The sequence below is a fragment of the Zootoca vivipara genome, chromosome 14 (assembly GCF_965207765.1).
Source record: "Zootoca vivipara chromosome 14, rZooViv2.hap1.1, whole genome shotgun sequence".
NCBI lineage: Eukaryota > Metazoa > Chordata > Lepidosauria > Squamata > Lacertidae > Zootoca > Zootoca vivipara.
The window spans coordinates 5535741-5561411 of NC_142597.1; the positions used below are offsets into that span (position 1 = coordinate 5535741).

Here is a 25671-nt window from a genome sequence, read left to right on the forward strand (position 1 = left end):
GGCTCCTGTTTGCCAACCTACACTAACCACACTAAACAGACTTTTCCAACTTTTTTAAATAAAAAAGCAACATAACTCTTCTCCCCAGAGAAAATATTCTCTCCTTCCTCTACTCCCCCAAACCTTCCCATGAGCATAATTGCATTCCTGTGGGAGGGGAAAAAAAGAATGAAAATAGCAGATTTAAACAGTGTTGCAGAAGGACTGGTGTAACTGCACCATTTTTTAAAATGTTAAATATAAATTCTGCTGAAGCAGAATTGTAATAAATAAAACAAATGTTTAAAAAGAGGTCTCATTTGAGCAAGTTAGCAAGGCTATGCCAGAAAACTACCAACTCTTTTCCTTGGTTATTTAGGTGAATGCTAGCAAGCCATGGGTAAATAGATAGGTTTCTTGGATATGAAGAGATGGGAAGGTCACTAGAGGTCTTCTAGTCCAAATCCCCTGATCGCTGCCAGAACTATAACACACAGTGCAGCTGCAGCAGGGGGAGGCAGCATGGTATTCTTCAGAAGCTGTTGGACTTCAGCTCCCATCTCCCCTAATCATACTGGCTGGAGCTGATGGGAATTGGAGTCCAACATCCTCTGGAGGTTCTCAGATTGTCTGCTTCTGAACTTTGCTGTTGTTTAGTCGTTTAGTCGTGTCCGACTCTTCGTGACCCCATGGACCATAGCACGCCAGGCACTCCTGTCTTCCACTGCCTCCCGCAGTTTGGTCAAACGCATGTTCGTAGCTTTGAGAACACTGTCCAGCCATCTCATCCTCTGTCGTCCCCTTCTCCTTGTGACCTCCCCAGCAGAGGAGAGACCACCACCTTCCAAGGCAGACCATTCCCTTCTTAAACAGGATTAGGAAGTTACTTCTTTTGACTGGATGAAATGGGTTCCATCGTTTTCCATTCAGCCCTGACCCCTGAAGTCTGTTTTGATCTTTGCAATGGTAGCTTCTTGCTCTGGACGTAACTCCTGTTGATGACACGCCTCTCGTCTTTGGTTTTAGCGGAGATCTCCAAGTCACCGGTAGTGGCCACTGTACCTTCAACACTGCCCAGAAAGCTGTTGGGAAGGACAACTTTACTCTGATCCCTGAAGGAACCAATGGAACTGAGGAAAGGATGTCCATCATCTGGGATAAAGCTGTGGTGTGTTGCTTTGATGGGGCAGGAGAGGTCTTGGTTCACCCAGGCAATCTCTTGTTGATGTTACTTGAGATCCTAAGCCAGTTCCTGGTGCCTTTTGAGCATTGATGTAATGGACAGAGCACAATGTTTGGCCAGAGACATGAATCCACAATGTTGGAAGACTCTCATATCGGTCTTGGAGTTTTTGTATTGAAACATTGGGCGAGGGGTGGGGAGTTCCCTTCCTTGCATGGACAGAATCACCAGAACTCAAGCTGCATCTTAGCCTATCCATGGGATCATAGAAAGCTGTCTTGTATCAAGTCAGACTATGGGTCAATGTAGCTCAGTATTCTCTAAACTCTCCAGGGTTTGTAATAGGATGTTCCCACCTCCAACCTGGAGATACAGGGGATTGAACCTGGGACTTCCTACATTCAAAGCATGTGGTCTACCACTGAGCCACACCATTCCACCTTGTCCCTTCCCTCTCCTATGATTATTTTGAATACTTCTGGTAGTGAACTGCGATCCCAGTGGACACTGGCTTGCCGCTGGTTAGCTGCTCATTTGAGCTGGCCTAGACTGTATGCACTTTACTTTTAGAAGTGTTGGGGGAAGGAATAAATATTTTGACCATTTAGCAAAAGTGCTTAATGTATTCAAAATGCTCAAGTTAAGTATTTTGTGATGAGTGTGGCTCTAAGTTGGTGGAGTATAACCAAAACATGATAAACAGGTAACCTAATATATTCAAAGTATCACAGCTGATGTCTCAAGTACAGGAAACAGAAGGCAAATTTATGTCCCAGTTTGGATGTAAAAAGAAACCATGCTTTTCTGCTACATGAACAACCAGGTACATGTGCTTCTCCCCATTTCTCCTCTTTTGCACAGCAAAGGAGATGAGAAGCTTTTGTTTCTAATTTTGTTTCTAACCATAGTTCTTTATTATGCCCAGGCTCGGGTAACCAAGTTTTGATTAAACTATGGTTAATGAGAACGAATCAGGCTCAAACTGTACCTATCATACATCTTATAAGATGGAACAACAAATACAGATGTTCTATGTAGGTGGTATGCTTATCCTGATTTGAAAAAGCAACCTGATTAAAAAAATAGGCAAATTTAGGAAAGGATTCCAACTATTGGTCAGCTTCATCAAAGTGAACGGAGGTTTTAACTATTATTTAAATTAGCAGAATTTCCCCCTGTTTCAGCACTGCATGAATTTTGAGTTATTGTTTGCTTTTAAGGATTTCTTTATTATTGCCTCTGTTCTTCTGATGGGACTGCTACCGTTCTACGGTTAGGTTACTGGTAAGATGGATGAGAACCAGTTTGTAGCTGTGACCAGCACCAACGCAGCCAAGATCTTCAACCTCTATCCAAGGAAGGGACGTATAGCTGTGGGCTCTGATGCTGACCTGGTGATCTGGGACCCAGACAGCGTCAAGACAATCTCAGCCAAGACTCACAACATAGTAAGTGATTTCTGCACTTCCCCCCACTCCCTGTCCAAGCACAAACCTCCACTGCCTTGTTTGTGTGAGTGACAGAAATACAGAAGGATTATGCAAGAACATGCGAGCTCTGAGTTTCAAAGAGCCTACCTTTCAGTCCGTTGCACATCTGGACTGAAGGGGCTTCCCCCAAACTTCTGATGGCTTAGGCACAGTTGCTTTCTGAATTAAACTTGCTTTCTGAATTCGAAACTCGAAGCACACATCACCCTGGCACCCGAAAATATCGCTTGGCACCAGAGGGAGCCTTTTAAAAATGTCTAACTGTAGGGGGTGGGTGGGAACTGTCTTCATGGAGGGAAGGGTTAACAGTGTGCTATGAGAACATAGAGGGACCCAGGTGACCCTGTGAGTTAAACTACAGAGCCTAGGGCTTGCTGATCAGAAGGTCGGCGGTTCGAATCCCTGCAACAGGGTGAGCTCCCATTGCTCGGTCCCAGCTCCTGCCCACCTAGCAGTTCGAAAGCACATCAAAGTGCAAGTAGATAAATAGGGACTGCTCCGGCGGGAAGGTAAACGGCGTTTCCGTGCACTGCTCTGGTTTGCCAGAAGCAGCTTTGTCTTGCTGGCCACATGACCCTGAAGCTGTCTGCAGACAAAACGCTGGCTCCCTTGGCCTATAGAGCGAGATGAGCGCCGCAACCCTAGAGTCGGACATGACTGGACCTGATGGTCAGGGGCCTTTATGAGAACATTAAATGAGAGCAGCTTCAAATAAGATTTAGACTGGGGCTAACTCTTCAATTCCCTCCTAGGCTGTGGAGTACAATATCTTTGAGGGTATGGAGTGCCGTGGGTCCCCACTGGTGGTCATCAGCCAGGGGAAGATCGTGCTGGAGGACAGCAACCTCCATGTGACTGAGGGCTCTGGGCGATACGTTGCCAGGAAGCCCTTCCCTGACTTTGTCTACAAGCGCATCAAGGCCAGGAGCAGGGTGAGTATACTGGATGAATGTTTGAAGGTGTGGTTTAGGGAAGTCAGTGGGCTGCACCAGAAACAAAAGCGCCAGAAACAAAAGCGATTAGCAAGAGGCCCAAAGTTTAAAACGTGCCTTGATTTTCTTCTTTTAGAGCCAAATCCAGTTGTAAATCAACATAGCTACACTGAAGTTAAGCCTAGCTCACTGCCCTGATTGTAATTGTTATCTGGCTCTCTTCAGGAGATCTAGGAAGAGAAGCCCGTCTTTGCCATCCTGGTGACTTCTGGATGTTTTTGGATTATGGCTGAGCTGTCTGGGGATGATGGGAGTTTGTAGTCAAAAACATCCAGGTGGCTCCCAGGCTGGTGAAGTTTGCTATAAGAAAACTGAATCTATTTCAAATACTGCCCTCTGCTGGATGAAAGCATTCTGTTTGGTTTGAGTTTAAGGCGCAGTGGGAAAGGGTTGGCTTGGGCAGGATGACTCCTCCATTAAGAACATTTGATCCATAGGGCCTTTTTTGATCCTTTGTCAGCTTGAAGCATTTGAGTTTCAGTTCTAAACACACTTACAGGGGAGCAAGCCCCATTGCCTGAACAGAAGTGGGGCCTTCTGAATAAGCATGTATAGGTTTGCACTCTAGATCAGGCGTGGGGAACCTTTGGCCCTGCGGATGTTGCTGAACTACAACTCCCATCAACCTCAGCAAGCATGGCCAGGAGCAATGGGAGTTGTAGTTCGGCAACACCTGAAAAGCCAAAGGTCCCTTCAGACGTTGGACTACAACTCCCAGCATCCTTCAGCACTGACCATGCTGTCTGGTGCTGATGGTAGCTGGAGCCCAATGGCAGCTAGAGGGTCACCAATTTCTCCTTCCTGCATGTTGAGAACTGGAACATTGATAATTAAAGCTGAATGTGTCCATAATTCAGGGCTGCTTCTCAGCGCTTTTTTTCTCCTGCATTTCCCCTTCTTTCCCCTAGTTGGCTGAGCTGAGGGGTGTTCCTCGTGGCCTGTATGATGGCCCAGTCTGTGAAGTGTCAGTGACCCCGAAAACTGTCACACCGGCATCCTCAGCCAAGACGTCTCCAGCGAAGCAGCAGGCCCCGCCTGTTAGGAACCTGCACCAGTCCGGATTTAGCTTGTCTGGTACATACCTATGTGAGGCTAAATTATTATGGTGAAATCTTATTTCTGTTTTATTTATTGAAGGCCCTGGGTCCTCTTCCTTCCCATGCACAAAACAGGAATTCCACTCCAGAGGGGCCATTATCAAAAAGGCCCTGATTCTTGTCAGCAGCAACCAAAACTCCCCAATTAATGGAACTTTGAGCAGGACCTGATGAACAAATTAGTAATATTGCAGGAGGAGATGAGTTGATATGGAAGGTGCTTTCATGTTTGTTGTGAAGAGAGGTCCTGAGAGTGTGCCGGATTGAGAGCATTGTGGACTTGGGAGCACATTTTATTGTTCATTTATGCTAATTAAAGCATTTACAGGTGAAAGTCGGAAAATTAGAATATTGTCGAAAAGTGCATTTATTTCAGTAATGCAACTTAAAAGGTGAAACCAATATATAAGATAGATGCATGACATCCAAAGCAAGATATGTCAAGCCTTTATTGTAATTATTTGTCGTTAGGTGGGTCAATTATAAATGGAATGTAATTTATGTAATGTAACAGCGATGTTTATCTTTGTAGTATTGTAACTATTTGTTTTATTACTGTGGAATTCACAAAAGAAAGCATTTGTAAAAATAAAAAATAAAAAGTTGCATTACTGAAATAAATGCACTTTTCGACAATATTCTAATTTTCCGACTTTCACCTGTATATGCTGTTCAGTTACAGTGGTGCCTCGCTAGACGAATTTAATTCATTCCACGGGTCTTTTCTTATAACGAAAAATTCGTCTAGCGAATCCCATAGGAATGCATTGAAATTTTTTGAATTTTTTTTTGCCCATAGGAACGCATTAATTGAATTTCAATGCATTCCTATGGGAAACCGCGATTCGCTAGACGAATTTTTCGTAAAACGAATTCGTCTAGCGAGGCAACCTCTGCTCGAAAAATCATTTCGTTAAGCGGAAATTTAGTTAAGCAGGGCATTCGTTAAGTGAGGCACCATTGTATTAGCATTTCTAGGTGGTGTACATTAAAATAGACCCTGCAGATAATAAAACCAGACACTGTTAGGAGCGTCGTATTCTTGTGTAGGACCCCGGCAGAGACACATGCCCAACTGGCATGTTCTCTCCCTCCTGGTCAATTGTTCGGGAGCTTCAAAACCTTTCTCCAACTTGAACATCACAGCGACTGATGCCATGGAGACATCAGCACACTACCTTAAAATGGCTGCTAGAATAAGACAGTGTTATGCACCTGAAGTTCAGCTAGGAGGGTGGGCACCTGGGAGGCATTTCTACAAGCTTGTGCCCACAACACTGGGCACACAGTTTCTAGAAGTTGCAAGCTGCACATCTTGAGTCCTGGGGTGGGCGTGGGGGCACCACCAGAGACCTCCAAAAAAAGGTATCCATGATCTGGTACAGATGTAAGGGATCAGGTGTTCCTTAAGATATCCTGGACCCAAAAGGGCATTGCAAATTAACACAAGGACCTTGAACCTGGCCTGGTCACTGGCAGGGGTGCAGAGGGAATGGACCGCCCCTGGCACCACTATTTTGGTAGGGTGCCATTGCAGTGCCCCCCCTGGACACGTACCAATCACCCCCCCTCCATGCGGCAGGTGCCACGCCACACCCTTGTGGGTAGCATGCCATGCCCCCGGGATACATGCTACGCCCCCCAGGGGCACCAGCCACGCCCCCGCCTGCTCTCCGCCCCTGGTAGCGGAGCATGCAGCTTCGTCACTGGGCCTTGGTAACCTATGGGCTGATGGCAGTCTGTCCCCATCAAGTGTCTCTCTGCATCATTTTGCGCCAGCCAGAGCCAGATGTTGAAGTCACCATTAACTTGACATCTCTATGTATGTATTTATGTATATATGCTCAGTTTTTCACTATGCTTATGCACATCTCCTCTGTCTCTTTCCTTCTAGGTGCACAGATTGACGATAATATTCCACGCCGCACTACGCAGCGCATAGTGGCGCCTCCTGGTGGCCGTGCCAATATCACCAGCTTGGGTTAAAAAAAGAGCAATGAAAGGGGAAAAAACATGACCGTTTAGCGGATCATGGGAGAGGGTGGGGCACTTGAAGACCCTTTTTTATTATTATTTTAGAGCCTGTGATGGTTACTGCGGGCAACCAATGGGTAAGGCCTAGTTAAGGCTGTTGTTCCCCAGCCCCTTTGTTGTCAATCTCCCCCCCCCCCAATCTTCACAGAACCTATTCATTCCTCCCCCTTCTTATACATTTGGGAAACTCCCCCTCCCCCATTTTGACACATGGGGGATGCAGAAAAAAGGAGTAAATCATTGAAGAGTAGAACTTGTGACTTATATCACCATTAACACCATTTTTTCTTTTTGTTGTTCTTTTAAAAAAGGAAGGAAAAAGTGAATTTCCCAGGAGCTGCTTTTTATTTTACTTTTTATATAAATGAAGGTTTAGGTTTAACTATTGGAAAGAGGAATAGGGGGAAAAATGAGGTTTTAAACTGGATGTTTTAGAAACTGGACTTGCAGCCCTGCATCTTAAAAAAATGTGGGAGTCACGATTTCCCTAGGACCAAATCTGTATCCACCCCCCTTTCCAATTAGAGGAAGGTAGAAGTTGTGCTGCTAAGGTTTCAGGTATTATGGTGCTGGGAGGATGTAGCCCATCTTGTTCTTGGGTTTTAATGCTCTAATCCCATCTCGGAATTGAAGGATCATTTGTTCATCCATTTCCTTGTTTTAATAGATGTTTTTGTGTGTGTGTGAGAGAGAGAGAGAGAGAGAGAGGGCATGTGTGCTTGCTGTTATGTTTTGAGATGCCTTATTTTGAAATTAAGCTCATCCTTGTCTTTCTGAGCCACATGAGGTCCAGGGTCCTTCTAACAACTTACGGTCATCCTGCCACAGGTATCTGTATGTCAGATAATTCACTTGATTCTTGGGCCAGCTCCACCTTGATTTGTTGGGTGTCCAAGCAGCATCGTTAACTGGTTTTCCATTCTCCTTTTCCTAAGGGTGTCAGATTCTGCATAAAGTATGTCACCTTTTATTGGAGCCATTGCATGTCTATCCGTTGGAGAACTTTCTAAACACCAGCTCTTTATCCATTGGGTTCAGAACTAAAATCAGGAGATCTAGCTAGGAATCATGCTGCCAAATGACCCATTTCCTTAAAAAACAAAAACCCAGCATCTCCTGACTTCAGTAGAACTTGGAGAGCAATGGGAATCTCTTTTAAAACTAGTCTAGTCCAATGGTTTACAAACTTCTTTCTCTGGGACACACTTTCAGAATAAAAATTTGCTCGTGCCACACCAATTTCTTTATTGATAAGAAATGGATTGGACAACAAAAAGAAACAAGTCCTAGCAGTGCTTGATTCATAACGTAGAACACAACTACTGTACTTTAGAATATGATATTGGAACATCCAGAAAGTATAAAACAATGCAGCTACATAAGAACTTGAACCATTCCCAAAATATAATGATAAATAAGCCTCATAACATATGTATCTTAAGTATGTATGCTTACACATCAGTGAGTGGCGTGAGCTTGCTCATGTGGAGAACTGTAGAAGAATAGCCAATGCTCTTGAAGAGAGGCATGGATACGGTTTGTGGTTGTACAGTATATCCATTCTACACCGAAATGTTTCTGTCACAGTGGCCGGAGTGGACTACTTCAGAGTAACGACGCTACGCAGCTCTGCATTTTATTCTTTTATTGGTGCTGCGTATTTACAGTGCTCAAGTCATTGCTATTTACACGGAGCGATGTTGTCAGTCGGTTTCAGAACCTCCTAATGGCTTTTGGCGCGTCTTTCTCCAACACAAAAGCTTTGGCAGACCCATCCTCTTGCCCCTCCTCTTCCTGCGTAATTCTGGAGTTGGGGGGATGGGTCTTCCCCCCTTACTTGCCCCTTCCTGTCCCACCTGGGACCCTGGCTCCTCTACCTTGCCTGAGCCTCGGACACGACTTCCTGCTTCCCCACTGGAATCGGAACTCTCCCTGCTTTCCCCTTTGCTCGGGGACGGGCTTGAACTCAGGAGGGGAGGGACTTCGCGATATCCCCTGTCCCTCACATCCACCCCCCTCCCAAGCTCTCCTTCACCCCTCCCCAGGCCCCCCCCATGTGTCGGTGACGACTGGAAGCCTAAAAACTCGGTGCTCTCCGAGCCCGTTGGTGTGAACACCTCCCCCCAGTCCTGCGAGCCCCCCCCTTCCGCCTGGGAGGACGGGAATCCCAAAAAGTCCGTGGCGTCAGAGCTGGTGGGGGTAAAAATGTTTTGCCAATCTGCTCCTTCCTCTGACTGGGTGGATCTTGGCGACACCCATACCTCATCCTCTGGTTCCTCAAACTCCGCTTCCCAGCGCCATGGTGAGCTGTTCTCCCGTGCCTCCTCCTCCTCCCCCTCCCTTTCCATGTGCCAGGGCTTGGGTCTGTGGGGAAAGAGGGCGTGAAATTCTTCCACCAAGAATTCCTCCTGTATCTGAGTGGCGGGAACCCATTCATTCTGGGACGGTGGAGCATCCTCCCATGCCATGAGGTACTCCAGGCCCCCCACCCCCCACCTTGAATCCAGGATGGCCGTGGCCTCATTGAGTTGCTCCCTGCTTTCCCTCTCCCCCCCTCCCTCGGGGGTTTGTTCGCTGTCTCTGAGCCTGCTGCTTTCCCTGTACGGCGACAGCAGCGATCTATGAAACACTGGATGCACCCTCATGTCCTCTGGCAGTGCCAGCCTGTATGCCACCGGGTTGACCTGTTGCGTGACCGTGAAGGGGCCCAGCCATTTGGGTGCCAGCTTTTTGCACCTCCCTCTGGTGGGAAGGCCCTCCGAGGACAACCACACCTTGTCCCCCACCCTGATGACCTCCCCTTGTCGCCTGTGGCGATCTGCCCCCTTTTTGTACGCTTCCTTGGCCCTCTCCAAGTGTTCTCTGAGCTGCTGGTGCACCGTCTCCAGTTCCTCTGCCCAATCCTCAGCCTGTGGGCCCTCCTCCTCCTCCTCCCTCTCCCTCTCTGGGAAAGATCTGAGGTCGCGCCCGTAATTGGCCTTAAAGGGCGACACCCCTGTGGAGACGTGCACTGCATTGTTGTAGGCAAATTCTGCTAGTGGCAAGCGATCCACCCAGTCCGTTTGCCGCTGGCTGACGTAGCATCTCAGGTACTGCTGCAGAATGGCGTTGACCCTCTCCGCTTGTCCGTTGGTCTGCGGGTGTCTAGCCGTCGACAAGCTGACCTCCACCTGCAGGAGGTTCATGAGCCGCCGCCAGAACCTGGAAACAAATTGGCGGCCACGATCCGAAATAACCCTTAAAGGTAATCCATGCAGTCTGAAAATGTGATCAACAAACAGTTTGGCTGTCTCTTCTGCCGAGACTGCCCTGGCACACGGTATAAAGTGACACATTTTGGACATGAGGTCCACCACCACCAACACTGCAGTCTTACCCCTGGACGAAGGCAGATCTGTGATGAAGTCCATGGACACCACTTCCCACGGCCTGTGTGGTGTGGCTAAGGGCTCCAGCAACCCTGGTGGCGCTGCTCTGACCACCTTCGCCCGCTGGCAGGTGGTACAGCCCCTTACATAGTCTCGAACATCTTCCCTCACCCCTGGCCACCAGAAGTGTCTCATGACTAGGTGAGTGGTCTTGTCCCTTCCAAAATGCCCCGCTGTAGGGTTGTCGTGCATCTGCTTGAGGACCGTACGTCGAAGCTGGGTGGTGGGTAGGTACAGCGCACCCTTGTAGAAAAGCAGCCCTCTGCGTTCTGCAAAGTCTTTTGCCTGCTCCCTCCCCCCTCTCAGTTCTCTGAAGATGCGGTTGGCAAATTCATCCGCTGCCGTCAGTGCTGTGAGTTCTGCCTCGCTCACCACTGCTGCTCCGCAGGACCATGCCGACGGGGGGAAAATGTGCCTTGGGGCTGGTGGCGCCTCCTCCTCCATGTACTCTGGCTTGCGGGAGAGGGCATCCGCCCTGACATTCTGCTCTCCTGGGATGTAGTGTATGGAGAAGTTGAAGTTCGAGAAGAACTCCGCCCACCGTATCTGCCGCTGGTTGAGCACCCTGGCAGTTCTCCAGAACTCCAGGTTCTTGTGGTCTGTGCACACCTGGATGGGGTGCTTGGCGCCCACCAGGAAGTGTCTCCAGTGCTGGAACGCCGCGTGGATCGCAAGAAGTTCCCGATCAAAAACTGTGTAGTTTCGCTCGGGCTGGGTCAACTTCCTGGAGAAGAAGGCACAGGGTCTCCACTCTCTGTTGGCGTCCAGTTGCAACAAAATGGCGCCCACAGCCTTATCAGAAGCATCTGTTTCAATGCGTAGGGGCGCGTCCTGAACCACGTGGAACAGGTTCTGGTCTGAGGCGAACACCCTCTTGAGGCTTTCGAACGCTGCTTGCGCCTCTGGTGTCCACCTGAACTTCTGCTTGCCTCTCAGGCAGTCAGTGATGGGAGCCGTAACTCGAGAGAAGTTCTTGATGAACTTCCTGTAGAAGTTGGCAAAGCCTAGTAGGCGTTGGGCATCTTTGCGCGTCCTGGGGCTGTGCCAGTCCAGGATGGTCTGCACCTTGTCCTTGTCCATTGCCAGCCCCTTGTCTGACAGCTTGTAGCCCAGGAAGTCCACCTCCTTGGTGTGAAACTTGCACTTCTCCAGCTTCACATACAGGTGGTTCTCCTTCAGGCGCTGTAACACCTCCCTGACGTCCTTCACGTGCTGCACTGGGTCGTTGGAGTAAATAAGGATGTCATCCAGAAAGACCAAGCATTTCCTGAAGAGTAGGGACCCCAGGACGTGGTGCATGAAGGCCTGGAAGCATGCTGAGCCCCCTTGCAACCCGAAGGGCATCACCAGATATTCAAAAGAGCCCAGAGGCGTGAACATCGTGGTTTTCCACTCATCGCCTTCCCGGATCCTGATCAAGTTGTACGCCCCCCTCAGGTCTAGCTTGGTGAAAATCTTGCCTCTGCGTGCCGCTGTCAGGAGATCATCCACTCTGGGCATGGGGAAAGCCACTGGCTCTGTCACCGAATTCAGCCGTCTAAAATCCACCACAAGACGGCGCTGTTGCGTGTCTTTCTTGTCCACCCAGAAGACCGGGCTGCCCCCTGCTGCCTTGCTTTCTCTGATGAACCCCCGCTTGAGGTTCTTGTCGATAAAAGCGCGCAGATCCTCCAGTTCCTGGTCTGACATGGCGTACAGCTTGGCTGGGGGTATAGTTGCCCCAGGCACCAGGTTGATCTGGCAGTCAAAAGGCCTGTGTGGGGGCAGGTGGTCGGACTCCGCTTCACTGAAGACCTCCTGCAGGTCCCAGTATGGTTTGGGTATCCCCTCACCCCCTTTGACGTGCATGGTGGCCACCGTGGCTATCGGAGGCCCCTCCCCTGGTTGGTGCTGCATGCAATGTTCCAGGCAAAAGTCCGATCCAAAAGTGATGCATCTCTGATGCCAACTTATGGAGGGGTCGTGGCGCGCCAGCCAGCTCATGCCCAAAACGATTGGGGGGTCTGAGATGGTGGTGACGTTGAATGCCAGTGTCTCTGAGTGCCTTCCAACCGTCATTCTCATGGGGGGGGTTTGATGAGTGATGGCCCCTCCCAGCAGCTCTCTGCCGTCAATGGTTGCCACGTGCAGAGGAAAATCCAGCTGCAGAAGCTGGATCTGGTGCTCTTCTGCAAAGTTTCTCGAGAAGAAGTTGGCTGAGGCACCACTGTCAATTAGGGCGAGGACCGTCAATGGATAGCCATTTGGGAGCGTGAGCGTCACTTCTAGAACCACTCCTGCTCTGGGAGGGGTGGGCTGGCTCTGCTCCTCTCTGTGCGGGTGGGTGGGCTGGGGCTGTTGTCTGCTGACTGTGCCTGGCTGCCGCCCCTTGTCTCCTGCAGCCAGGCTTTCCCGTTTCCCTGCTGTGGTGCTGCGTCAGTGGGGGAGGGCACAACCGTTCCCGCCTTTCCTTGCCACTCCCTGCGATGTGGGCAGTCTCTGACGAGATGCTGGGGGGAGTTGCAGAGAAAGCAATTCCCACCCCTTCCCTCCTTGCGTCTTGGCGCCGCTGGGGTTTGAAAAGCCCGCGCGCGCGCGCTATCAATCTGCATGGGTTCCTGGTCCTGACTGGCCCCAGGCGTGGCTTGAAAGGGTTGTTGAGGGAGTGGCTTCTCCTGCGACCGTGGGAACCAAGCCCGCTTTGCGCGCGTTGCTTGCTTGTCGCTCCATCTGGATTCCTGCCTCACCCCCACCGCCAGAGCCGCTTTGCTCAGTTGATCCATATTACTGGGCTTTGGACCTCTCGAGAGCTCATCCTTCACCTCCTCATGCAACCCCAAGTAGAACGCCGCTTGCATTGGGGCAGACTCCAGATCCCACCCCAATCTGTGCACCAGCATGGTGAATTTCGCCCAATACGCGCGAACTGTCATATTTCCTTGGCGTAAATTATGAAGTTCCTCCTTAGTCTGGTCCATATGACTATCGGACGAATACATCGTTTTCAAACCTTCTAGAAATAGTTTGACATTCTTCATGCAAGGATTCCTTGTTGCAATTAACGGTCTTAGCCACTCCCTGGCCGCCCCTGTAAGGTGCTCCACAATAAACGCTACTCTGTGCTCATCATCAGGGAACTCATCGTGGTGCAGCTCAAGAGCATACACAATCTCAGTCTCAAAGCCCTGAAACTCCTTCGGGTCTCCATTGAACTTGCTTACTAGGGTCCCGGCTCTCCTTCCTGGCAGCACTTGGACTTGGGGTGCCCCTCCCGCCTTGTTTTTCTCTGCATCCAGCTTGTTTTGGTGGTCTACCGCCACCGCCCTTAAATGCTGCTCTTTTTCCTGGAGCTCTCTCACCTGTTCCGCAAGTTGTAGCCGGTCGTCCTGGACCTTCTTAGTCTCCTCTTTAGCTGCCTTCAATTCTCCCTGCGCCTGCAGCGACAGCTGTTGCAGTTCTAGCTGGGCTTGCTCAGCGATCTGCCGCCACTTCTCCGCCTCTGACACGCTCATCCCGGCAACTCCAAAGTAGCCCAAAAATGATTAGGAGGTTGCTGTCACAGTGGCCGGAGTGGACTACTTCAGAGTAACGACGCTACGCAGCTCTGCATTTTATTCTTTTATTGGTGCTGCGTATTTACAGTGCTCAAGTCATTGCTATTTACACGGAGCGATGTTGTCAGTCGGTTTCAGAACCTCCTAATGGCTTTTGGCGCGTCTTTCTCCAACACAAAAGCTTTGGCAGACCCATCCTCTTGCCCCTCCTCTTCCTGCGTAATTCTGGAGTTGGGGGGATGGGTCTTCCCCCCTTACTTGCCCCTTCCTGTCCCACCTGGGACCCTGGCTCCTCTACCTTGCCTGAGCCTCGGACACGACTTCCTGCTTCCCCACTGGAATCGGAACTCTCCCTGCTTTCCCCTTTGCTCGGGGACGGGCTTGAACTCAGGAGGGGAGGGACTTCGCGATATCCCCTGTCCCTCACAGTTTCAATGGTTCTTTGATTGTCCTTGAATCCTCTCCTGCCACACCCTTTGAGAACCACTCGTCTGGTCTTATCATGGATGCACCACCAGGGGCATAACTGCCTGGATTCCTCACCACCTCCTGTGGAAACACTGTGCCAGTCTCTTCCACCACCCTTCCTCCCTTGCCCATCAACCCCCTTTGCCCCATGCCACCTCCCATGCCCCCATCCACCCTTGCCTTCTCCACAGTCAAGGCTTGCAGTCTTATAGGTGGGGTTGCTTGAGTAGATGAGAGACTGAGCAAGTACGTGGGCTGCACATAAGACTCTTGGTTCCTTGGGCTGCCTTGGAACATTGCCCCTGCACATGAGAGCCTGTGTTGTACCCGATGGCAACCGTCCTGCCATCGTGCTTGCAGCAGGACTGGGTTAGCCTGGAGCTGAATCTAATGTGCAGTGTCTGTGTACTGACCCTTAAATCGCTTGTGCCAATTTAGGTTGCTGCATTCTACCAAGTTGATAATGTGCTAAGTTGCACTTCAGTCATTCCTCCCTTTTTTGGTGCACCACTGTGTAGAGGCATTTCATTAGACCTATGGGGAATCTGAAGTCAGCCTGACACCCTTTAAAATGTGGATTGAGCTGCAGGGTCTGTGTGCATGGAAGCAGATTACACATTGTGGGGCCAATCACACGCTTTCCCCCCACCCCCTTATTAGAAAAGGTTTCCCCAAGTACAGCCCACACAGATTCCGGTTCCTGAGTGTCCATGTGGAGGTGCCACAGGATCAGGCCTGGTAAAGAACATATGGAAATGCTGCGTAGAACCTTACAAGAAGTTCTTAATTGTGAAGGCAGCATAACCTCATTTTCTTCATTCACTCATTTCAATTGATTTTAAATTGATACTTTGCCACACATTCCCCCTGTTTTTTAAAAACAACAACAACAACAAACTACAGTGGTACCTCGGTTTACAAACACAATTGGTTCCGGAAGTCTGTACTTAACCTGAAGCGAACTTTCCCATTGAAAGTAATGGAAAGTGGATTAATCCGTTCCAGACGGTCCGTGGAGTACTTAAACTGAAAATACTCAAACCGAGGCATACTTAAACCGAGGTATGACTGTACTTTTAAAAACCCTAACATCTGTATATTTGCTGATTCTTTGAAAGGAAAAGTAGAATATAGCCAGGTCAATGTGTTTTGTCTTTCAAAGTACAACAAGTGATGGAGTTGTGATCTACAAAACTGGCTCCACAGCCCGTTCCTCAAAACAGATCTGCCACACTAAAGCCAATTTCTTTGACTGGTGTGAAAAATGGGAGCAGCAGGCTCATTGGAATCTGGGAGAGGGGCTAGGAGATTGCAGAGATGACTATCCCTACAAACTGAACTCCCTCATCTCCCACCACTGTAGTTAACGCCTACATTTGCCCCTTGCTGATCCTTTCTGGAGCCACACACCCAGGAAGGAGGGTGTGTGGATTTCTAGTGCTGCCTAGTGTACCCTGCTGCACTGGGCAGGGGGCGGGGGATGAGCCTTGAGTCCTGGGCATTGGTTCCCAAGCAATGGGCCTGCTGGGCCTATGCCTGACATCACACACCTCACCCCCTGTATATTTGCCAGGGTATTTACAGCTCTGAAGACACAAGAGGCATGATTGCTGGGGACAATGGGCACATTCACATTCCCCCCTCCTTCACATGTTGAGCTTACATGGGTGGGGGGGTTCACATGTTATACGATCTGTGCACACAAAATATATTACCCTGAAGACAGTTGCAAAGTATCGTGCAAGTGTTTGCTTGAATGAATGTATGCTTGATTGTGCATCGAATACTACTTGTGAACGAGTGCACAGCTCAGCTCTTTGTCTACAGAGACCACACATTATATTCAATGAGTGCACCAACACCCCTTTCTAGTGGAGCTGTGGTCTTCTGTAGGTGTGTAGTCAACAAGTGTGTAGTTTGCACAGTCAGTCAGCAACAGATGCACCCACCTTGCACACAGCTTGTACCTGTGTTTAGTGTAATGTGTGAACAAGCCTAAGGTAAGGCTCAACTGGACTTCAGTGTAGGACGCTTTCTGTATTCTAGGCTGTGCACTATGCAACTCAGCCAGGAGTAGTAAAAACCTGCCAGTCACAGATGCTGAAAGGCAGTCGAGGCTTGAACTGAGTTTCCCCTTTCTCACCCTTTCACCCACAACTGATGGCTGTTCATCATTCCAGACAGTTTCATTTGTTGTTTTGGCTCTGTTTTGTTTGCTTCAGAGATTGCACTTTTTATTAAATAATTAAAAAATATTTAGTTAAGGGTAATATATATATTTGCAGCTTTTTAATTTTTCCTCCTCTCCACTTACGCTTTGATGAATTTAAACAAAGTTCTGTTTCGGGAAGGGGGAGGGGGGAAGTGACCATGGGTTGTATCCAATGTCAGTTCTGATCAGAGTAGGCTCATTGAAATTAATAGACATGGCTAACTTAGATCAATTAGGTTCAATGAGTGTGCCTTGAGTAGAGGTTAGTTGGATGCAACCCCATGTTTCAGTTATACGAAACATGTGCAGCTCTTTGTGATTCACTTGAGTCTTCCTTTCCCCCCTCGTGTTCATTATTTTGTTCTTGGACCATTGTGTGTATTTTTTTAAGGGGGGAAGGGAATAAAGGATTTGTTAAAAAATAAAACTTTGCAGGCTATGTAAGCATGTTTTATTCCTGTGGGAGCTTGCTCGCTTTGTGTGTCTGTTTCATGAATGTCATATGTAAATGCTTAAAGGAAATGACATTGAACTTGGAATTAATTTGCCGCAGTGACTTGATGCTCTAAAGAAAAAGGAAAATAATGATAATAATTTTAAAAAAATTTAAACCATGTAGAATTTACTACTAGATGGATTTTAACCCTTGGATTTGTGCTTGTGAACATGAGTGAAGGAGCTGTAAGTGAATAAGCTGATCATGTGCGTAGACAAAAGGAGTACTGATAAAATTTGACCATTCTCTCAATGGCATAAAATGAGTCTTGTGTTTTTTCTTCCTTACGAACTCTGTGTTATATTACCATGGGAACTCCTAATAAAGACAAAACGTTGTTGTTTCAGTCAGCGTCTCCTTGTGTCTTGGTGGTCTTCCGTTTGGTTCTTTTATGTTTGTGCTAATTGCAATCTAGTGAGGTCCATGTTGCTTCATGGCAACTTGGATGGCTTTAAAGCACAAGGACAGTAGTTCAAGTAGTAAAAGCATCTGCTTTGTACACAGAAGGTCCTGGGTTCCATCCCTGGCGTGTCCAAGTAGGACCAGGAGAGACTCCTTTCTGAAACACTGGAGAGCCGCTAGAAGTCTCTGTAGACAACAATGAGTTGGAAGGACCAATGGTGTGACTTATTGCTATTTTTCTAGGAAAAAAAGGTGCTGGAACTCACAGTGAACTCCTTCCTTGGCAATGGTGCCCACCTGAGATGTCGGAACCCATCTGAGAAGTGCTGGAATTAAGTTACATTGAGTTCCAGCTGGTGTGACTACAGTTAAGCTATCTCTACTCTTCTAAATTCATGTAGTATAACACTACATTTTGCCTTCAGTGTTGAAGGCAGCAAGCCACAGAATGCTAGTTTTAAATTACTGTATGTTGCTTACTAAACATGTATAAGCATTGCATTTGGGACGTACATCTTTCAGAATATACATTTTAATGAGTAACACACAAAATGCCTGGTAATGTCTTAAAGGCAAGCACATTTTTGACCTCACATGTAAACATCCCCATGGGTGTGGATCTGGAAACCTATTGCAAGTGTTGTAGCTCTTCCGCAGAACAACCATGAAAGTTGAGTAATACTGAGTAGCCGTACCCCAGATGTCATGTGCTGGCCAGCCACACCCTGGTGTCCACAGATAGCTAGGGTTGCCACATTTCAAAAAGTACAAGCCAGGGCACCCTGAAACATCAATTCCACCTTTGAAATCCTGGTGATGTCTGGGAAAATCTGGATGTATGGCAGCCCTACAGATAGCAAAAGACTTGCAGGAATAGGAGCCTCTGCTCAAAGGGCTCCCCATGACCTGGAACCCTGCACAACCAGGTCATGGGGGTGCCTTCCATGATACTGCTGTACAAGCAAAGCCCCCCTCCCTGAAGGTGTTTTCACTGCATGTGTGAACATGGGGGTGTGGCTATTCCAGGTGGCCCTTCTCCGAGGTTTTTATTATTATTATACAATCAAGCTGTAAATATTATGAAATACCTCTGTTGCTCTACACAGGAGATAACATGTCTGAATACAATGGTGTGTGAACATGTCTTAATGGACTTGCTCAGATGGTGGTGCTCAAGCTCTTTTGAGGAGTCTCTTTTTGTCACTCCAAGGCCAGGATGGGCTGCATTAACCTCATGATCCCTTCCAACTCTACAGTTCTATGTTTCGTTTCTGTCCATCCGTCCACCCCCCCCCCCGCCCCGTTCTTTGCATGTGATCAGTTTTAACTAACGTCGCATCTGCACTATACATTTAAAGCATGTGGCTTCTCCAAAGAATCATGGGAATGGAAGGTTGGCAAGGGTGCTGGGAATTGTAGCTCAGTGAGGGATGAACTACTGTTCCTCAGATTCTTTTTGGGAAGTCCTGTACATTAAATATGTGAATTAACCTGAGACAGTTCCCCCTTTCAAAGCGACAAATCTAGTAAACAGTGGAGAAAACTCCGCTTCAACATTTGAGAACGCTAGGTGGTAGCAATACACACAGAACAGAAAAGCTAGAATCACTGCTACATTTTTTTAAAGTATCAAATACACTGGTACCTTGGGTTAAGAACTTAATTCATTCTGGAGATCCATTCTTAACCTGAAACTGTTCTTAACCTGAGGTACCACTTTAGCTAATGGGGCCTCCCGCTGCCCCCGCGCCGCAATTTCTGTTCTCATCCTGAAGCAAAGTTCTTAACCCGAGGTACTATTTCTGGGTTAGCGGAGTCTGTAACCTGAAGTGTCTGTAACCCGAGGTACCACTGTACTTTCTGGCTTTCAAAAAGAGCTCCTAACATGGCTTAATTCAATACTAATAATAAACAGAGTCACAGATAGATTTCTTTCTCTATATAGATTTCTAAAGTGCATAACCTCATTTTATTTCAATGGCCAACACGTTGAGAGTTAAACGCTTGGCAAAATAAGGACTTTGCCATTTAACTAATGGAAATATAACTCGTTCTAGAACCTGGGGGCATCTAAAGACACTGAATATTAGAAACAGCACAAGAAAGTACATATTCATACAGATGTCTAGATTAAGGTGGCTATTTCTAAAAAGAAGAGATTAAATGCATCACCAAGAGAGGATAAAGGTAAAGGAACCCCTGGCCATTAAGTTCAGTCGTGAGCAACTCTGGGGTTCCGGCACTCGCTTTACTGGCCGAGGGAGCCGACGTTTGTCCGCAGACAGCTTCCGAGCAGTGCACGGAAATGCCGTTTACCTTCCCGCTGGGGAAGGTATCTACTTGCACTTTGATGTGCTTTCGAACTGCTAGGTTGGCAGGAGCTGGGACCGAGCAACGGGAGCTCACCCCGTCGTGGGGATTCAAACCGCCGACCTTCTGATCGGCAAGCCTAGGCTCTGTGGTTTAGACCACAGTGCCACCAGTGTCCCAAGAGAGGATATAGATTTGCATAAATCTGCATATGCTACTTTATATGCATTGCTTTAGAAATAGCTATCATTTAAACAGAAATGCAATACACTCCACTGTTGTGGGGAGGACTGCCCAGTTGACCTCCGCTTACTATTCCGGGCAGCTTCAAGGCCCTCACTTTCCCTGTTTTTAAGGTTTTTAAAACCAGATGGTCCTTCAAATAGACACTGCTGTCCCCTGTAAAGTAGAAATGTGGCCACACAGCTGCTTCTAGACCTCCTTGTAAGATGAATTACAGTAGGCTGACAGGCATTTGACACTGGGTCTTTTTGGGTAGGGCTACTCTCTTCCAAGTGAACAGTTTCCCAAGGAACTATTGTTCCCAGAAATGATTTTCATCAGTATTGTAGCATAAGACCTATTCACCATGGTCCTGTTCTTCACTCCCAAGCTGTTATCCAGAACAGGGAAAGACAATTATTTAGAACAGGGCAAAGCACCATCCCTGGCCACTGATCATGCTGTATGGGGCTGAAGGGTGCTGGGAGCCAAGCAAGCTCTGGAGAGCATCACATTGACTATCCCCGATTTAGAAGAATTAAACCAAGGCATGTTAAATGCAGTGACTTTGGCTGCAACCTTAAGAACACTTGATGAGGAGTAAGGACCATTGAAGCAGAGTGGGGGACCTTATTTTTGAGCCCACGTGCAAAAGATTGCACTGTTTCAGTGCACCTGTGGAACCATAGAAGGGAGTTCCATTGTTCAACCATAGTGTTAGAAGCAACCATGAGGGCCACCTAGTCCAACCCCCTGCAATGCAGGAATCTTTCACATGTAGGGATTGAACCCACACCCCGAGATTAAGAGTCTCACGCTCTGCTGGCTGAGCAATCCCAGGTATTTCAATGAATATAGCAGGATGTTATAAGGGTGGTCTCTTCCACTAACAAGGGGACAAGCAGAAGGTTTCATGTTCAGTCCCTGCCATCTCCAGGCATGGCTAGGATAGACCACTGCCTGAAACCCTGGATAGCTGCTGATAGTGTCCACACTACTGAGAGATTGGCGCAGTATAAGGCAACTTCCCGTGTTCCCACTGGTTATCTAGGTTCTGACAGCCAATGAACATTATTGATTGGAACAGGAGAGCTGAGTGAATTTGCGTTTGAACCAAAATTGCATAGAATATTTATGAGTGTTATGAGCTGAGGTGGTCCAGGGAGGAACTCTTGTCTTGACTGACAACCCACCATTCCTCTTGTTGAATTATGTGAATGCCAGGAGTGATGGATGAGCTGAATCCCAACTGAGACTGCGAGAAGGCACAAAGCTGGGGTCTGACAGGCTTCCAAGCTAATAATTCACCAGCAGCTGTCTTGGACTGTCAGACTCGGCGGAGTAAATGTTAAAGCACCAACGAGGGGCTAGGCATTGTTCAAACGCAGCCCATCCCAAGGTATGTAAAAGAAAGCGGCGCAGGTAATTACTCTTTGGGAGAGTAATTATCTGAACATTTTCAGTGGATTGTTTCATGCATCACATAATCAAATTCTGGAATTCACAAAGAGGTAGTGATGGCTTGGACGGCTCTAAAACTGGTTAAGACAAATACACGGATGATGATGAGACTATCGGTGCTATGAGCTGTGATGAACAAAACCTCTCTTCACTGTCAGATACCAGTTGCGGTGAATCACAGGTGGAGAGGCTGCTGTTGCACTCAGACTTTCCTTGTGGATTTCCCCTTGGGGCATCTGTGAAGACGGAGTGCTGGACTTAGAATTGTAGAGTTGGAGGAGATCCCAAGGAGTGTCTAGTCCAACTTCCTGCAATGCAGAAATTAAAGCTAAAGAATCCCTGACAGATGCTATCCAACCTCTGTTTAAAATGCTCTAGTGAAGTTCACCACCTTCCGATGGAGTCCCTCCCACTGTCAAACAGCTCTTCCTGTCAGAAGGTTCTTCCTAATGTTTAGTTGGAATCTCCTTGTAATTTGAAGTCATTGGTTTGGCTCCTGCTCCCTGGAGCAGCAGAAAGCAAGCTTGCTCCATCTTCTATGTGACAGCCCCTTCCGATACTGGAAGATGGATATCATCACTGCTCAGTTTTCTCTTCAGGCTAAACATCCCCAGCTCCCTCATCTATTCCTCATAAGGCTTGACCATAAGGCTTGGCTTGATCCAACTGGACTCTTCTTATGACTGCAAATCAAGGTTTATTCCAAGCTTCCATCTCCCCCAATATTCTAGCATAACTCCTCCTCTCCCCACACCTCTCCCAGTCCATGAGTATGATCTGCCCCACTCTAGCCCTGGAACCTTTTTAAATTAAAAGAACACAAAAGGGAAGAGAGAGCATGAGAATGGAGGATAGACATAAAAACGGAAATGAAAAGGCCAGAGAAAAGAAGAAAGGAGGTACTTTGCAAGGAATATCAGGGTCAGGGAAACCTCTAATATACTATTAGTATAAAGCCATCCGGCTTTATACTAATAGTATGCTCTAGCTGCTATCATGATGGGGGCTCAAGTCCAACAACATCTGGAGGGCCACATGTTTCCCATCCCTGGTATCAGGCTATAAAGATTAAACTGCATGGAGATGAATGAGTTTAATGAGTTCACAGGGGGTTCATCAAAGAGTGAAGGGCGACTGGGGCATCTGTTTTAAACCAAGTGTCCTGTCAGTTTTGTTATACATAAAAATAATGCTAGATGGACCCTGATGAATTAGACCAAAGGCCCATCTAGTTCAGCATTCTGTTCTTACAATGGCCAACCAGAATACTTGTAAGAAGCCTAGAATCAGGGCATGAGTGCAATAACACCGCCTTGCTTATGAGCCCCAGTGACTGGTATTCAGAGGCATGATTAACAGCCCCTTTCATCCCCTTTCAAAGACGTCTAAGAGGATGGCCACCCAAGCAGTTTCTGACATCCATGTAGTTATCTCAGCCCCAGTTCCTCATCTTTAAAATGGGCCTATTGAGGATGAATAAGATGAAAGACTTCTAAAGTATCTAGTACAATGAAAGCTGCCACTTAAATGATTTTGAAGATATGTTGCACTCCAGAGTCACTAGCTGGATCAGAAACTTCACATTTCTCGGGAACTTTGGGACAGATGCAGTCTTGATGCAGTACCTTCTTAATCTATTAAAGGTAAAGGGGCCCCTGACCATCAGGTCCAGTCGTGTCCGACTCTGGGGTTGCGGCGCTCATCTCGCTCTATAGGCCGAGGCAGCCAGCGTTTGTCCGCAGACAGCTTCTGGGTCATGTGGGCAGCATGACAAAGCTGCTTCTGGCGAACCAGAGCAGCGCATGGAAACGCTGTTTACCTTCCCGCCAGAGCGGTCCCTATTTATCTACTTGCACTTTGATGTGCTTTCGAACTGCTAGGTGGGCAGGAGCTGGGACTGAGCAATGGGAGCTCACCCCATTGCAGGGATTCGAATATAATAGTTAATCTATTAGTTAACTTTATCTATTAGTTTCTCTAAGGACCTCTTCAGTGAAGATTGATGCAAACAGTTCATTTGGTTCCTCTCCAAAATCATTATCCTTCTCAACTGAGCCTATTTCCATTCTGTGTTTTGGAGGGACTCAACGGATCCTTTGGCCCACTCTCCACTTCCAGCACATTCATTCCCATTATTATCAGCTTTCCAACCTTGAGCCACACAGGCACTTTCACTTCTTTCTGCTCCTGCCTTGCTATCACTTAACATTAAACTCCCTCCACAATTGCTGGTATAATCCAGCCAGGGAGTTTTTAGATTCTTATAATATTTAGATTTTCCTAAGATTCTGCAAGAGAAGATGCACTTTCCTGGCTTTTTGTTGTTGGAAATGAGAGCTATTGCTGACCTTCTCCTGAGTCAGTTTTGGGTGTAAAATTTGTGGACTTGTAGAAAAACCGCCCTCATGCAAGAAGTAAACTTTTCTGGCTCTAATCAAAATTCAAACTGGAGACCAATGCCCAGTTTCCCTTACCCACCCAAGCTCCCTCTGTTATATTCAGGCTCTGGAGTTATTACTTGCTAGCTGACACATACCGTAAGCAGAAGAGATGGGGAAGGTTTGTCTCTTTCTACCTCCTCTTCCATCTTCTTGACAGGGGGGGGCGGGACGGGAGGAGAGGTAGCACTTTTTGTACCTCAGCTTACTGCTAACTGGGGAGATAGAGATGCAAGAATGAATGTTTCCCCTCTCTCTGTGCCCACTCCTGCCATTGCTCACCAGGTAATAGAAGGGAATGACTTTGGGCTGGCCTAGGGCTGGCAAAAATGGGAGGTGGCATTTCCTTAAGCCTGGGAAAGTTTAATGACTTTTTCTCATGGTTTGTTACATGAGAAACATCAATAATGTCTGAATTAACCCTAGAAGCTCACCATTCTCTTTTGGAATGTTTGGAAGCATCGGATTGGATTGGATAACAAATCTCTCTCCCCACCCCCCATTTCTTCCATTTGAAAGATATGAATTCTACCAGCGATGCCAACTTGGAAAAAAAGGGGGGTAAACCGCAACCCGCATAATCAGTCACGTGATGCAGTGTGTGTGCAACATTTGAATGCCAATGCCCACCAACTGGCTCCTATGAATTCCACATTGCAATCCTCTTTCTACCATCTCCATGCAGTGAGTGAATATATAGGTAGCCCCATGTTAAGTTGAAGGTGGGAATGGGCTCTGTGCACATACAGTGATGCAACAGGCACACTCCCCTTCCATTGAACTTGTGGCAGTCAGGCGGGGAGAGCTGATTGGTGTGATTCTGCTCTTCCTGCCGTGCATTCACTCAATGCAAGGAGTCAAGAGTTGAGTTCAGTTGTAGGCCATGTGGAAACACCATAACAATTTTTAAGAAGGGTAAGCGGAGGTTTATTTGAAATGCCTCACATATTGAAAGCATGCATATAGAGAAGCTGCAGGGCTTGAGCCTGCATCTACTTATATACCCACCAGCCTTTGAGCCACAGCTGCGCATTCAATGACCAAGAGAAAGGGTTTAATGGGCTTAATGCTGTATATATGTATCTGTAGGTCCTCCATGTGTAAATCAGGAGGTGTTTTAACCTGTCAGGACCCTTTTCATCATCACCAGCTGGTGGGGTGTGTAACTAGTAGGAGCTCTGGGGCATGTATTACAAGTTTAATGGAACCTGCCTTATCTAAAATATTGAAGGATCTAACCCAGGTGGCGCTACAGCGGGAAGGTAAACGGCATTTCCATGTGCTGCTCTGGTTTGCCAGAAGTGGCTTTGTCATGCTGGCCACATGACCTGGAAGCTCTACGCCGGCTCCCTCGGCCAATAATGCGAGATGAGCGCGCAACCCCAGAGTCGGTCACGACTGGACCTAATGGTCAGGGGTCCCTTTACCCTTTTTAAATCACGTTAACAGTAATTGGGAGAATCATAGTAATAGAATCATGGAGTTGGAAGGTTCTCTGAGGGTCATCTGGTCCCAAGCCCCTGCAATGCAGGACTCTCAACGCAAGCATTCCTGACAGGCCGTCATCCAACCTCTGCTTCAAAGCCTCCAAGGAAGGAGAGTCCACTATCTTTTGAGGTGGCAGGATCTTAGAATGGTAGAAAGGGACCCGGAGAGAAACTGCACCTTTATTAAACAGTTGTGCCTGGAGCTCAGCATCGGAGGATGCTTGTCTGTATTCAGACATGCTTCCCCACCGGATGCTCCTGCGAGAGCCAGCGCTTTGATCTGTATTCCATTCTGGATCTGCGCTTCTCCCTAGAAGCGGGGACCACAACAGACTGACAAACAGCACACATCCTGACTGTATGTGGGTGGTGTCCACCATTCCCCCCCCCCCCGCAAAAAAGTGCTCTCTAGGGGAAGATGGTGCCTGTGTTGAACAAA

The 25671-nt window shown here is 47.7% G+C and overlaps 1 protein-coding gene across 2 annotated transcripts in view; it reads left to right on the top strand.

Annotated features, from left to right (window-relative positions):
- DPYSL2 (dihydropyrimidinase like 2) overlaps nucleotides 1–8055 on the top strand; it is a 53721-nt gene extending 45666 nt beyond the window's left edge. The window contains exons 10-14 of one of the 2 annotated variants that reach the window (XM_035139242.3): nucleotides 1006–1147; nucleotides 2440–2610; nucleotides 3405–3584; nucleotides 4553–4718; nucleotides 6636–8055. In XM_035139242.3, coding sequence (XP_034995133.2) covers nucleotides 1006–1147; nucleotides 2440–2610; nucleotides 3405–3584; nucleotides 4553–4718; nucleotides 6636–6727 — 751 coding nt within the window. In that variant the 3' untranslated portion in view covers nucleotides 6728–8055. Of the gene's footprint in view, nucleotides 1–1005; nucleotides 1148–2439; nucleotides 2611–3404; nucleotides 3585–4552; nucleotides 4731–6635 lie in introns of both variants that reach the window. The other variant, XM_035139241.3, reaches the window with a different exon arrangement.
- The last annotated feature ends 17616 nt before the right edge of the window (nucleotides 8056–25671 follow it).